The sequence below is a fragment of the Triturus cristatus genome, chromosome 5_1, assembly GCF_964204655.1.
Source record: "Triturus cristatus chromosome 5_1, aTriCri1.1, whole genome shotgun sequence".
Classification (NCBI taxonomy): domain Eukaryota; kingdom Metazoa; phylum Chordata; class Amphibia; order Caudata; family Salamandridae; genus Triturus; species Triturus cristatus.
The window spans coordinates 178,447,677-178,463,311 of NC_140587.1; the positions used below are offsets into that span (position 1 = coordinate 178,447,677).

Below are 15,635 nucleotides of genomic sequence, written 5' to 3' on the forward strand. Positions count from 1 at the left end.
TTCTGTTGCAGTCGCCATTCTGGACTTGTGCTTCAGTTCATATGTGCCCCCCCCCCCATTTGTTTACTACAAAACATAAAAAAGGAAATATTGCAACATAGTTTATGGACAATGGGCCAGCGTTCGCGAACCTCTTAGTGAGGCACTGGGGTTTGCACAACTTTCTCCTGGGTCCCTGTTGAAATGGCCCTCTCTGAAGGGTCACCCCAAACATTTTGCCTTCCTCTTCCTCTTTTTACTGAGTTCTTTTTATTGACCATAGGACTCTGGGCACTTTACCACTGGTTACTAGTGCTAAAGTGCATGTGCTTCTTCACTAACAATGTGTGACGTTGGTGTATTCCTAATTGGCATATTTGATGTACTGGTAAATCCCTTGTTAAGTGGTTTACCATATACTCGGGGCCTGTACCTCAAATGCTACCAGTGGGCCTGCAGGAATAATTGTGCCACCCACTTAATTAGCCTTTCAAACCCCTCTCAGGCCTGCTAATGCAGTGCCTATGTGTGCGGTTTACTTCCACTTTGACTTGCCAGTTAATACTACCTGCCAAGCATTAAACTCCCCATTTATTCCATATTGGTCATCTCTAAGGTAAGCCCTAAGAAACCCAGGGTGCTATTAAAGTGAAAGGTAGGAGATGTACTTTTATGTTTTGAATGTCCTGGTAGTGAGAAACTGCCTATTCATTTTTCACAACAGTGAGGCCTCTCATAGGTTAGCATTGGAAATTCCTTAATACACTTTTAAGCTGTAATTCTTGATCAGAGGGGAGTAGCTTTTTCATGTTTCATATGTTTGGAATGGTAATGATAAATACTCCTTACTGGTGAAGTTGGATTTTATATTACTGTTTTAGAAATGCTACTTTTAGAAAGTGGACATTTTTCTGCACTTACTGCTCCGTGTGCCTGCAAGCCTCGCTCCCAAAAACGTCTGGGGTGGGTGACAACTACACTTTGTGCCTTACCTCATGACAGCCACAACACAGGATAGATAGGTGTGTCTGAGTACCCATCTATATGCATCTGCCTTCTGATGGCTTTGCCTGAGCAGGATGAAAGGGAGGGCTGAACACTTCACTAGAGCAGGCAGTGTTCTGTCCCCACACAAAGGACTGATTACCCCCCACAGATAGTCTGGCAGACAGGACTGGGTTGAAAGGAATTCCTGTGCACTTCAGAGAGCTGCTTTGAAGTCACCTCCACATCAAAGACACTTTAGGGTATAAGTACTGCGTCTCTGACCCCCTAAAATCAGACACTAATGGACTTGTAACTAAGCTCTGCCAGAAGAGCTGCCATGCTGCCTTAAGAACTCCACTTGAGTACTGATATGGAAGGCCTGCTATTCTGTTTGTTGCCCTGCTGCTCTCTGAATCTGCTGAAGGAGAGCTGGACTCTGACTTATCTCCAAGTGATCTCCAAGGGCATGTTGGCGTGCCTCCTGTTGCTTGAGACTCAGGGATATCAAAGGCTCTACCCCTGCTGCTGTGCCTGGCTCACTGGAAGTGGCCCAGATACTTGCAACATAGATTTTGACACATCTCCTGTCTACGTGTAGCACAACCGTTCCATCGACCCGGTTGCCGGAGTAAAATGGTCTTATCGCCTTGAAACCAGCACTTTGCCTCCTGAGATTGATGCATCGGACAGTGCATTGCCATCGCTGCAGCTTGGTGAGGTCAACACATCCCTTCGACTGCATGACAGGAACCAGCACATCACTCGACTCCTCTCGACTCCTGCACCAGTCATTGCCTTCACTTCCTTGAGAAGATCGATGCATCCTGTGCCTGTGGGCCTCCACATTGACGTATCTCGCTATTTACGACCAGGTACTTGTTCACCCGGGCCGGTGTGGGTCCTGTAGCCGGCGTTCCATTGCACTCGGCCCGAACATTGACTTTGCTCAGTCCACTGTGACGTAAAGTAACCTTTTTAGCACTAATTACTTCTAAGCAGTTTATTGCATTTACTCCTTTAAGATTCAATATCTCAACTTCTATACATTGGATTTTTGGTGTTTTGGTATATTGTTTATAATGTTATTATCAATTTTATAAACCTGTGTGGAGTCTTTGTGTATTTATTGTGTTACTGTTTGTGTGTGTGTGTTGCACAAATACTTTACACGTTGCATCTTTCAATAAGCCTGACTGCTCTGTGCCAAGCTACCAGAGGGTGAGCACAATCTATCTTTAAGTGTACACATAGATTACACTGACTAGAGTGGTGGCCCCTTCCTGGCCTGGATGCATACCTTAGTCAAACAGAAATCCTATTGCTAACAATCCAGATATCCCAAGAATGGGGGTCTTGGACTCTCTTGGACTCTTTTTTGTCCCCCTCTCAGGTTCGTAGACCTGTGACCTGGTTTGGAACGTTAATAGTTTGGGAAACCCCCCAAAGCAATAATAAAAAATAAAATTAAGCAATAAATAGTAATAGCACAAAACATTCTATAATTAAAAAAAGCAAAAGGGAACACCCCCTGCTTGGCCTCCTGTGATTGGTTGTGCCACCCGTGGCAATTATTGCTGTATGTATTTTGATTTCGCATTTGCTCTGCGGAAACAAGTTGCATTGCACAGATGGTGTGCATTTCCCTGGATGGAAAGCTTTAAATACTGTTGACAGTCAGCTCCGTTTCAGAGCAGGGAAAATGGAGCTGCAGGTTTCTTCAAGGCAAGGTGTTGCAAATTCAGATTCCTCTAGCACCTGATGTGGAAAGGGCCCAGATTATCTCTTCCTCCAAACGTCCCTTTTCCTTGTAGCACATATGAATCATCCATAGTCACCACAGAAGTGTTGCTCTGAACTTACCTCTGAGGAATCATGTGATATGTAACTAGGAATTCCTCACTAGGAGCCTGGAAATGTACCTGCCCGGCGTCTGTCGTTGCGACAGCCACTTTCCATTCTCTCAGAACACTCAGACATCCTCACATTATCCAGAGACGCCTGGTTGATAGCTACCCCTTGAAGCTCCTTCATTTTTATCTTTCGTATTGTACAGGATTCATTTTTTTTCCCATGGTATGCTTCTGATTACTCTCAGGTATCTCTTGATAGAAACCTCAGCTTCCCACATTGTCTTGGTGTTTGTCTCTTTTCAGCTACTTTAAGGCAGGGCTTGAGCACGACTAAACCCCTAATCCCATACAGAATGTCATCTCTAGTATTGTTGTCTAACTTTCAGGTGTAATTCCATGAAGGTACCGACCCCTTCGAAAGATGCCATTGTGAAGAAGACTTTGGAAGAAGATTACTGTCTGCAGGAGAAGCTCTTGGAATTAAAAGGTAGTTCAACTTGTCATATCTGTGGGAGAGTTGTACGTGATAGCTGTTTGTGGGATAAAAGCAGGTCTGTGTTGCCTCTTACAATGAAGTCTGTGAGACTTCCAGTCTCTGCAAGTGCTGTGACTGTCTAAGCTGTGACAAGGGTTGAGCCTGTGAAGAACACTAAAAACCCAATAACAAATGATGCAGGGCTCATGCATCGGTATTCTCACATCCTGGTTTACCAATGGCACTGGGCTCGGTACTTCAAGGATAGCGGAGTACCTGGCCATTATGTGCATCTGCCCTCATATAAAGTAGATAACCATGGAAATCACAGTATCTTGCATATTTTGTCCCATTCCTGAGCCTTTTTGTCTCCACATACATACCAGGTTTTGTCTAGTGAAATGATCAGATGAAACAAATCCTACATTGCAAATTTCCCGTGGAACCTATAATTCCCTATGTGTCAAGCAACTTCTTCTACCAGGTGAATCAGGAATTTCTCTGAGCTAATTGTTTAATATGTTCATAAATAGGGAAAGTATGTATTAACCTTAATTATAGAACTCCACAAAGACTTATGAGCAAGGATACAATTGGGGAGAAATGCATCTCTGTCACAGAAATTATTATGGCAAATGGACTATGGTAGGGATAGACCTACTTTTACTCATAACTTCTCTAGCAAATGTCCCAAAAGCTCAATGTTTCCCTCTCTACTTTTGTCAAGAGGCCATACAATGCTCCTTCTATACAGATGATAGTTTCCTATCTGGGGTAAACTCCATAGGTTTACAGCATGATTTGTATTAGTTTATTCTTTATTTCATATTGCAAAGACAACCTTTTTTAAAGATTAACTCAGGGAAAATGTAAGTGCTGATTTTCAGAAAACGAGCAACACAAAAACTTAAACTAGGAATTCAATTGAACAGCTCTTAAGATTTTATCAAGTTATTGTTTTCAAGGCTTGAATTTATTACTAGTAAGTACTAATATGTTTTTTAAACTGCATGTTAATCCTGCTACAACTTTAGCTAGAATTCTTACAGATGCCCCGTCTAAATAAGAAGAAGCATCAGGTTTTTACTCCTGTCTGGCTGTGAACTATTAGAATGTAACTCATTATGCCTCTAAAGCATCTCCAGGATTAGCCTTAGCATTTGAATTAAATTTGGTTTAATTAGTATATTGCTTAAATATTATGCAAGAGTGAGGGCAAGTCCTGAACAATATGGCCATATTGATCTGAAGCAGCAAGGCCCGGGAAGTTCAGTTCTCTAAATAGCCTGTTAAAATATATGCATCAGTGTTAGAACAGGGGGTCTCTAGTTGCCAGAGGTAGGTACCTTTGACCAAGTAGGGACCCTTGCTTCTAGTCAGGGTAAGGGGGTTACACTCCTAAATAAACCCTGCTCACCCCCTTGTTAGCTTGGCACGAGCAGGCAGGCTTATCTCAGAGGCAGTGTGTAAAGCATTTGTGAACACATACAGTAATACAGTGAAAACACTACAAATGGACACCACACCAGTTTAGAAAAATAAGTAATCTTTACTAGACTTAACACAAGAGGATTTCTGTTTGACTAAGGTATGCATCCAGGCCAGGAAGGGGCCACCACCAAAGCCATGAGCGCTGCTCCGATTTGCAAACTAAACCCGACGCCGGCTGCAGTGCTACATCGACGCCAGCAAGCGACGCCGTAACCTGCCCAAAGAGTGTCTGTACCTGGCCAAAACCAGTTCTGTCCTCACAGGTGCAGCTTCCAGACAGGAGGTGGAGACAGCATTGTTGAAAGCAGACCTGGGATAGGTAGGCTGAAAGGAAATCTCCTCCCCCTACTCTCTATTCTATGTTGGCTCAGGCAAGTGAAAAGAAATCTCTGCCCCCTACTCTCTATTCAGCCGAGGTCCTATTCAGCCCAGCCCTGTCTTATCAGACTGCTGGAGCCCAAGCACACCTATCACTCACAAACCAGACATGCATTACACAACCTAGCAGAGGCAGGCTGGATGGTTAGGCAAGAAAATACCTACTTTCTAAAAGTGGTATTTTCAAACACAGAATGTCAAAACCAACTTCACTAAAAGATGTATTTTAACATTCTAAGTTCAGGCATACTAAATTTGGTTTTCTACCATGTTCCCTGGGTCAGTTAGGATTATAAGATGTTATAATCAAACTGTCCGTTCTGGCCTATGGGGACAGGTAGCCTTTCAATAGTGAAAAACAAAATTGGCTGTAATTCACTATTGGGACATGCCACACACACCAGGGCATGACCTACCTCTTACTTACAATTTCCCCACTGCCCTTGGGCCTACCTTAGGAGTGTCTAAGATGTAGAAAAGGGAAGGGTTAGGGACTGGTAAGTGGTGCACTTACCAAGTCCACATGGCAGTACTAGACGGCACACACTTTACAAGCTGCTTCTGTGGGTGGCACAACCAGTGCTGCAAGCCCACCTTCAGCATTTAATTTACCGGCCCTGGGCACACATGGGGCACTGTACTAGGGTCTGACAAGTAAATCAAATAAGCCAATCATGGAGTCACTAATCCATTACATCAATTTACAATAGGGAGCACTTGCACTGTGTCACTGAATAGCAGTGGCACAGCGCCCAACGCATCTAAACCAGCAAAGCATATCAAAAACAGAGGAGACAACAGCGAAAAATGGAAGGGAGACTCACGCCAATGATACCAGGTCTAACAATCAGCCATAAGAATGAAGGGCAATATGAAATAAGGCAGACCAGGAACCTGGACATTGAGATCGGTCCAGCATGCACTGACCTGCGTTCATACTGGAGGTATGGCCTGAAGTGGTTAAGAGGGTATATGGGTGGTAATGGGAAAATCAGTGGCAGACAGAGAAGTAAGAAAATTCACAGAAGCAGGCAGATCTTGTCTGAAGTAGACAGGTGTCGAAGTGGAGACCCGCTGCACCAATAAGCGCTGACCAGATGGCTGCAGGAAGATCTGAGCTAGAGTCATGTGTGAGAGACCTCTGCCTATCAGAATGGAGGTATGAGGAGAGATCCTTAGCTGTGACTGAAAGAAGGGGGCTAAGATAAGAGCCCAATCACAGGAAGCAGCAGGACTTGCAGTAAGTTGAGGGAGGAAGGGGTGGCCAAGAGCGGGCTTCTCATGCACTTCCCTATGCCCCCATCTTTAAGAAAATGACACTGAGTAGCGAATAGCGATGGTGGGGGGTTGAAGGAGCCTGGGCAACTGGAATACAATAGCTGAGCCCAGAGATACTAATTAGAGAGAAGACAGACCGTGGGGAAAACCAATTGTCCAAAGTGCTGGGCCCTAGACACGGAGGTCGGCTTCCCTGGTAGGTGGTGAGGAGGAAAAGTTGCTACTCATGTGGCACAGCGGTACTGGGTTTTTTAATTTGTGGAACCCATGGAGGCAAATCTGATTACTCGGTCCTTTTGCGAGAAATAACATTCTACCCACCCAGCATGGGTTATCTTAACAGGGGCAAATCTCCCAGCAAGGTAGAACCGAGCGCTTCACTACACTACATAATAAAAATATAGACACCTTTCACTCACTAAAAGAACTGTGAGAGCTAATGGACATGATAGGTGATGAGGGTGACTCTGATCCAATGTTTAAAAAAGTCTTGATAGCAGTCCGAGATACCTGGATCACTTAAGATTCCAAAAAAGACTCCATGAACTTCAACTTAATTTTTAGTGGGCGTATTTTAAACAAGAGTTACGAGTAATGAGCAAAAACTTAACGCCGTGCAGGCACACGTCAAGACCCTGCAGAACACTGTTCAAAGCCTCCAAAAGAAGAAAGAGATCATAAATGTGGGTCTTGAAGATGCAGAAGCTAGATCAAGTTGGAGCAATATAATCAAATCATTCAAAATAGTATTTGTATAGCACGGCTCATCACCCCGGGGGTTATCCAAGCACTGTGCTGCAGGTCTCAGTCAAAGAGCCAGGTCTTGAGTCCCTTCCAGAAGTGGTACATTGAGGGTGAAGTGCAGAGGTGGAGAGGGAGGGTGTTCCAGGCTTTGGCAGCGAGGTGAGAGAATGGGCTGATAGGTGGCATCTGAGCGAGTGCGAGGTGTGCGGATTGAAGGTTTCTGGATGGTTAGTGGAAGGTCAGGCGGTGGATCATGTAGTGTGGTCCTTGGTTGTGGAGAGCTTTGTCGGCGTATGTCAGGAGCTTAAAAGGGCATCGCTTCTGGACGGGGAGCCAGTGGAAGTCTTTCAGGTGCTGGGTGTTTTGTGTCCTCTTGGACAGGTTGAGGATTGTCTGGATTCTTTGCATGAGGTCAGAGGTTGTGCCAGTGTAGAGTGCGTTGCCTTAGTTAAGCCAGCTGGTGGTGAGAGCCAGCATCACTATTTTCCTGGTGCTGATGGAGAGCCATCTAAAGATTTTTCAGAGCATGCAGATTGTGTGGAAGCAAGCTGAAGCAATGGCGTTGACCTGATGTTTCATCAAGAGTTCACAGTCTAGTATGATGCTTAAGTTGCGGGCGTGGTCTTTCGGTGTGGGGGTATTTTAGAGCTCCACTGGCCACCAGGATTCATTGGTGGGTGTGACAGAAAGAGCAGGCAGTCCAATTGTGCTATTATTTGTGGAGGAATAGGTGTTAAACACACTTAAGCCGAAAAGCACTGTACATTTTTTGTTTGCAGTCCAAAAGGCACATAGGCCTCCATTCCCACCTAAACCCAAGCTATCTCCACAGACAAGTATTGCCTGCATCTTGAACCTGTGAGATTGAGATGTGATACTGCAGGCCATTAGGAAACCTGCAGTACAAACCCCGAAATAGACTGTTTGACAGAGCACTAATAATGTCTGATGGAATGCAGTGAAGATGAGATGATGTGCATGAGTGTTGGATTGCCTGCCAAAAGTCTTGCAAATATGCAGAGACAGATTGAGGGACTGGAGAGCAGGAGGGGGCTAAGATAATAGCTGTTTCATACAAGGCTCAGGAGATATGGTCTTATACGAGATGAACTGAAGACAAAAGTGTGCCACTGTAAAGTTAAGAGCTGAGGTAATCCTGGGACAAAAAATTGTTGAGGTAGTTGTTAAAGTGCAAGTTTCTGAGGGGGAAATGCGGCAACAGGTTCCCTGTGAATTGGGAGTGCAGTTAGTTGTAAGCCTGGAGTACAGGGAGGCAATGTGAGGGGAAGCTGGGTTTGTTAGACAGTAATGCAAGAGCAGACATACGAGCTTTAACTGGTATAATTGGTTTAGCCAGAAGAGCTAGAGGATGGAGAAGTGCCGATTGAGTGACAGGATTAATAGATATGGCAGGTACAAAGATCAAGGGACTTAAGTTATTGTATCAGACTATAAACGTCCTGGGAAATGAAATAAAGCGATAGGTTGTCCAGTATTTCTTTCACAAACATGGCACAGAGCTAATCTTTTTGCAAGAAACACACCTGAAGGAGATCAATTGTAGGATGCTGGGAAGGGGTGGATATCAAGTGTTAGCCTATTTGGGCTTTACCTCAGGGTCTGGGTGGGTGGGATAGCTATACTCCTTCGGAAATCAATACCCTTTAAGCTGGAAAATACATGGTTAGACCCCGAGAGATGTTATACTATAGTAACAGAAGCATAGGGTCAGGAAGGCCTCACTCTAGGGTTGGTCTACCTCCTGCCTCTTTTGGTGCAGGTGGGATGGGGCCTCTGGTGGTTAGGGAGATATAAACGTAACAGTGTCAGTTGCTGCAGACAGTTCTTGTAGGGGCAATATAAGGGAGGGGACTTAATTACACTGATTTCTGGAGAACCTGGGGACAAAAACCCTGGCTTCTCCCAAGGTTCTTCAAACAAATACCAGGCAGGCCTCCCGCTCAAACAGTGGCTGAGCATCCGGCGAGCAGTGGCACTAACTCAGCCATTTCATCCATAGCAAATTACAGGCAGCCGGCGGGCATCCATTAATATGCTATCCAAACAAAAAACTGATAAAGAGGACTCCCAGCCTGATGGGTCTGTGGGGGTATTTACCCCGACACAACGCGAGTGTTGACATTGGATACATCAAAGTACAGGTACCCTGATGCCGACTGTTGGCCACAACAAGTGCGTGAGGAAGAATGTCTTAATTGAAATATGAGGAAATGTTGATCACTTAGCCCTAAATGGAATTTAATCCTTTTGAGGATACAAGAGTGCAGTATCTCATGCAAATTCTATCAAAGGCATTTATGGATTTGGCACTATTGGAATTCCACATAAATGCTTACATTACTATAGGGGCATTATGATCGGTATAAATCCACTCGAACATTTTTATTATGAATGCATTAGCAATATATGATTTTAGAGTACAGCTTTTGATAAAAGAAGACTGATAGCCCGATAATTAAGAACTTCAAAATTGAACTTTAAGCAACAGTATATGAATATAACATCTGTACTTGGAGTCCTTCCTCTCTGTTTATTTCAGTTCAGTGTATTTAAGCTCACCAGCAATTGGTCCTCCTAATTTGCATATGATTAAGACCCAACTGGGTCGAAACAGGTAATGCTTCACTTGTGGGATACCTGTTGAAATAAAGAACTCATTCTCATCCACTCCTGTCTGGAGGGCTTGCTTCTCACATGGCGACATACATGTGAGGTTTCATTTGGAAGATATATATTTATATATATCTCCTATAGCGAAGAACCAGGGGAGTTCTTGGCCTGCAACATGTACCCACTTCTGAGTAGGTTTAGGGAGGGGATGTGAAACGGGAGAGATCTGCCTTTGCTCCTTTTGGGATGGGCAATCCCCTTTAAGATGATGGTGATATCCAAAACACTCTGGGTACCAGAGGAGTTTTTCAGAGAGCTAAATGTTGAAGTCATATTGCTGCTTCGAGATGGTCAATAGACAAGAACTTCTTTGCAAAAATTGAGCCTTACAGCTGGTGGTGGCAAATGAATTAGTTTTGCTGTTCTAGGAGAACCTATTTAAAGACCGATAGATGTGCTGTGGGCAATTGGGGATGACCCCCATGCAGGTCGCTCCTTCAAACATGGGAAGTAGTGAATAGGTACCTAGGACAATGGAGAGCCTGACTAAAGAAGCTCTGCTTGGGGATAATGATCTGCTCAGGGAAGTAGTCAGCCTACAAGGCTTTCAGAATTGGGACCTAATAGGGATCAGTGAACTGGGGCATGATTGGGATGGGCGGTACAAAAGGGGGTGGTGATGGACGGAGCATCAGAACCAATCAAACACTCACACCCAGTCAACAGATCTGGGTTTAATCCATCACCGTTTTTTAGTCCACTCTGCCACCCCAGTTCAGACATGGCCATATGCAAATCAGTCTGACCCTGTGCCTCATGGGAACAGTCCAGCCCGAACTGCCAAGCCATGCCTTCCCTGGACCGGAAACAAGCTTCCTAGGACCGGTTTCTGGCATTTCAGCCGTCTTCAGCCAGGCTTGCTTGAATCCAGTGGCAAAGTGAGCAAGGGACTCACGTCTGAGCATACCCTGCCAACTTATGGCGAACAAAGCGGTACAAAAGGGGGTGGTGATGGACGGAGCATCAGAACCAATCAAACACTCACACCCAGTCAACAGATCTGGGTTTAATCCATCACCGTTTTTTAGTCCACTCTGCCACCCCAGTTCAGACATGGCCATATGCAAATCAGTCTGACCCTGTGCCTCATGGGAACAGTCCAGCCCGAACTGCCAAGCCATGCCTTCCCTGGACCGGAAACAAGCTTCCTAGGACCGGTTTCTGGCATTTCAGCCGTCTTCAGCCAGGCTTGCTTGAATCCAGTGGCAAAGTGAGCAAGGGACTCACGTCTGAGCATACCCTGCCAACTTATGGCGAACAAAGCGGTACAAAAGGGGGTGGTGATGGACGGAGCATCAGAACCAATCAAACACTCAGACCCAGTCAACAGATCTGGGTTTAATCCATCACCGTTTTTTAGTCCACTCTGCCACCCCAGTTTAGACATGGCCATATGCAAATCAGTCTGACCCTGTGCCTCATGGGAACAGTCCAGCCCGAACTGCCAAGCCATGTCTTCCCTGGACCGGAAACAAGCTTCCTAGGACCGGTTTCTGGCATTTCAGCCGTCTTCAGCCAGGCTTGCTTGAATCCAGTGGCAAAGTGAGCAAGGGACTCACGTCTGAGCATACCCTGCCAACTTATGGCGAACAAAGCGGTACAAAAGGGGGTGGTGATGGACGGAGCATCAGAACCAATCAAACACTCACACCCAGTCAACAGATCTGGGTTTAATCCATCACCGTTTTTTAGTCCACTCTGCCACCCCAGTTCAGACATGGCCATATGCAAATCAGTCTGACCCTGTGCCTCATGGGAACAGTCCAGCCCGAACTGCCAAGCCATGCCTTCCCTGGACCGGAAACAAGCTTCCTAGGACCGGTTTCTGGCATTTCAGCCGTCTTCAGCCAGGCTTGCTTGAATCCAGTGGCAAAGTGAGCAAGGGACTCACGTCTGAGCATACCCTGCCAACTTATGGCGAACAAAGCGGTACAAAAGGGGGTGGTGATGGACGGAGCATCAGAACCAATCAAACACTCACACCCAGTCAACAGATCTGGGTTTAATCCATCACCGTTTTTTAGTCCACTCTGCCACCCCAGTTCAGACATGGCCATATGCAAATCAGTCTGACCCTGTGCCTCATGGGAACAGTCCAGCCCGAACTGCCAAGCCATGCCTTCCCTGGACCGGAAACAAGCTTCCTAGGACCGGTTTCTGGCATTTCAGCCGTCTTCAGCCAGGCTTGCTTGAATCCAGTGGCAAAGTGAGCAAGGGACTCACGTCTGAGCATACCCTGCCAACTTATGGCGAACAAAGCGGTACAAAAGGGGGTGGTGATGGACGGAGCATCAGAACCAATCAAACACTCACACCCAGTCAACAGATCTGGGTTTAATCCATCACCGTTTTTTAGTCCACTCTGCCACCCCAGTTCAGACATGGCCATATGCAAATCAGTCTGACCCTGTGCCTTTGTCACCCCGAGTGGGAAGGGTATGCTCAGACGTGAGTCCCTTGCTCTCCATGCCACTGGAATCAAGCTATCCTGGCTGATGAGGGCTGAAAGCCCGAAACCGGTCCTAGGATGCTTGTTTCCAGTCCAGGGAGGACCTGGCTTGGCAGTTCGGGCTGGACTGTTCCCATGGGGCACAGGGTCAAGACTGATTTGCATATGGCTGGGTTCAAACTGGAATGGCATGGTGAGCAAAAAAACGATGGATTTAGGCCCAGATCTCTGTACTGGGGTGAATGTATGACATTGTTCTGCATTCTGTCCATCAATTGTTGTTTTTGCATTTGTCACCCCGAGTGGGAAGGGTATGCTCAGACGTGAGTCCCTTGCTCTCCATGCCACTGGAATCAAGCTATCCTGGCTGATGAGGGCTGAAAGCCCGAAACCGGTCCTAGGATGCTTGTTTCCAGTCCAGGGAGGACCTGGCTTGGCAGTTCGGGCTGGACTGTTCCCATGGGGCACAGGGTCAAGACTGATTTGCATATGGCTGGGTTCAAACTGGAATGGCATGGTGAGCAAAAAAACGATGGATTTAGGCCCTGATCTCTGTACTGGGGTGAATGTATGACATTGTTCTGCATTCTGTCCATCAATTGTTGTTTTTGCATGATTGGGATGGGACTGAACCAATATCATCATACAAGACAAAGGCCTATAGGTATTTGCAACTTCGACATTCCCCAGTGCTACACATCCCAGGTTGGACTGATGAAGACCACTCAAACAGGCAATATCCATTATATACAAAAAATAAATAACTTCCTGGACCCTTTGAGAGACATTAGACAGAGATGGGAGGTAGATGTTGCTGAATTAAGATGAAGACTGGGTGGACTTGAAAAGGCCCTTCTTGCCATTCTCCATTGGTCAATAGATCATGTAGTAGCTTGAGAGCTAAAAGGGAGTTAACATCAATTTCACAATTTCAATTAACAGTGTAACTCATTTAGTCACACAATTAAGGCCTGAAACTACTGATTAAAGTTAAATGGGTTTATTACAAACTCAAAAATAAGTTGATATGAATTATATAAATGAGCCTCAAAAGCATATTGTAGAAGTACAAAATAACCAAAAAATAAAAAGCATACAAGAAATATTGTAGACGCAATGCCTCTTGCCGACTCATGAGTAAACCTGCAAGCATCTAACTTACCCTACCCTATACTAACAATGGGGAAAACCCCAATTAATCTGAGAAACTAGGAAAGAGAGTGTCAGCTTCTTGAATACTTCGGTACCAGTGCTACAGTTGTACGGAATACATAGCGTGAAACCACATAATGAGAGATATAACAAAGAGTTCTGTAGCTCTTGAAGTCCTAAGGTTTGCTGTCTAACAATGCAACCACAATTAACACACAAAACATTCAAGGAAATCCACGTAATTGTCTCCAGTACATTTCCATCTTCTACAATAGCAATTGGCAACTTTCTCTTTTTCTCCCACATCTTCAAATTGGAACATCTGATTGACCTTGAGAATCCCTTTCTCAGCCATTAGAACTTGCCTCCTACTTTGTTAGATTGTCTTCATCTTGCCAAACATTTCCCCCCATATCTTACTATCTCTACAATACCCAATGCCTTTTCACTTGCTAATGAAGGCTTGGGTCTGCACCTGCAGAGGAGAGAACATGCAAGCACACAACTTTTCCGTTGAAAGTTAAACATTGAAAACCAAGAGCTCAAGGCCTTTGGTCAGGCTAATTTAGCAAAACAAGTACTGTGCCTTCACTCTACTGTACAATTTAAAGAACACAACTAGAGATATTGCACCAAGGGCAATAATTCCAAGAGGTTTCAAGATAGAACCCACTATTCCACTTCCCAAGTTTCAAAACCATTTGTCTATTGCACTGAATCCTCTACCAATGGCTTTCCAAGCACCTGCCACTTCCAAACCTTTCAAATCTTTCTGCAAGTCAGTAATAGTCTCAGTATATTTCTTGAAGTTCTTACTGTTGTGTGGAATGTAAGTGCAACACTGCTGAACTTTCAACATTCGTCAGACTCCACCTTCCTTCGCAAGAAGGATGTCTAATGCATGACCAAATAGCAACCATTTTGGTGTCTACTGACAATAAAGCTCCTGCGGTACTACTTGATAGCATGTCTCCTAAAGTTGACAATTTTCTATTTTAATTTCATTCAATATCACTCCTACAGATGGTATTATGGCACCAAAAATATCTCCGACAATTTCTCCAGCACAAGCTTCTCATTTTGGCCTAGTTCTATGATCCCACATAGAATCATCAAACTTTTCCACATGATACATTTTTGTAAACACTACATCTAAATAGCATGGACATGGATTTCATTTCTTAGGTATTTTAAAGTAAGCATACTTTCCACAAATAAAATACACTACCGGATTCACACGATCCTCCCCATCTAAATATAATCCCCACCTTGATCTAACTTCAAACGTGGGGTCAAATTCATGCTGCCCTCCAAAGAAAGTGTCTAATTTTGTTCTTATCATTCCTCACACACAATTTCCCTTGGTGTTGCCAATCTAAGGTCAATACTCCTGTATTCTTTGCGGTCTGGTGGTCCTTTTCCTCTTGTGACCACCTAGGTAATTTTGTTAAACTAGTAGAATTGCTATTACTGCTCTATATATATCCTCTACTAAATTCAAACATTTCTTCTCAACTGCTGACAATAAACAAGTTAAATTATATCTATGAGCATAAGCAGTGTATAATGTTCATCAGTGATCAGCTGTGTCACTGATTTGGAAATCTGCATGTTTATTTAAATGTTTATTTCTGAAAGAACCAAATCATAGCTCCAATTATAATATTCGAAATGACACTGCCCATAAAATAAGACTCAATAAAAGAATATAGGAGACACCATACGTTACAGGTATTTGGTGATATGTTATGCCTTCTGCCACTGATGCAGGTAACTGCATGAAGACATAGAAGTTCCTTGCATTCATGATGTTGACATATATATAAAGCAATCTAGTGTAAGTATTCAGAGTATATTCTCCTCTAGATAAATTTGCATGTAACTATTGATCATCAAGGGACTAAAGATTTCTATCAGCTACATATGATGATTTGGGTTAGGTCTTCCCTTCCACTGTACTAGACGTAGGAGGATATAGTTCTACAAGTAAACCCAATGAACACTACAACTATAACTGCTACAGTACCCCCTATAATGTACCTCCGTCTACGGGAATAAAGGATTACTTTCCTTAACTTCGCTAAAGTCAGACCAGTGGGCGGAGAACAGCAGAGTCTTCTCTGTCGGTCTCCACCTGTGCATACAGCAAAACCAAAGTTCG

At 44.5% G+C, this 15,635-nt stretch overlaps 1 protein-coding gene across 1 annotated transcript in view; it reads left to right on the forward strand.

Annotated features, from left to right (window-relative positions):
* LOC146830592 (E3 ubiquitin-protein ligase TRIM39-like) overlaps window positions 1-15,635 on the forward strand; it is a 432,642-nt gene that overhangs the window by 322,410 nt on the left and 94,597 nt on the right. Inside the window, exon 7 of the mRNA XM_085603762.1 lies at window positions 3,203-3,303. Within this exon, the coding sequence (XP_085459888.1) occupies window positions 3,203-3,303 (101 nt within the window). The remainder of the gene's footprint in view (window positions 1-3,202; window positions 3,304-15,635) is intronic.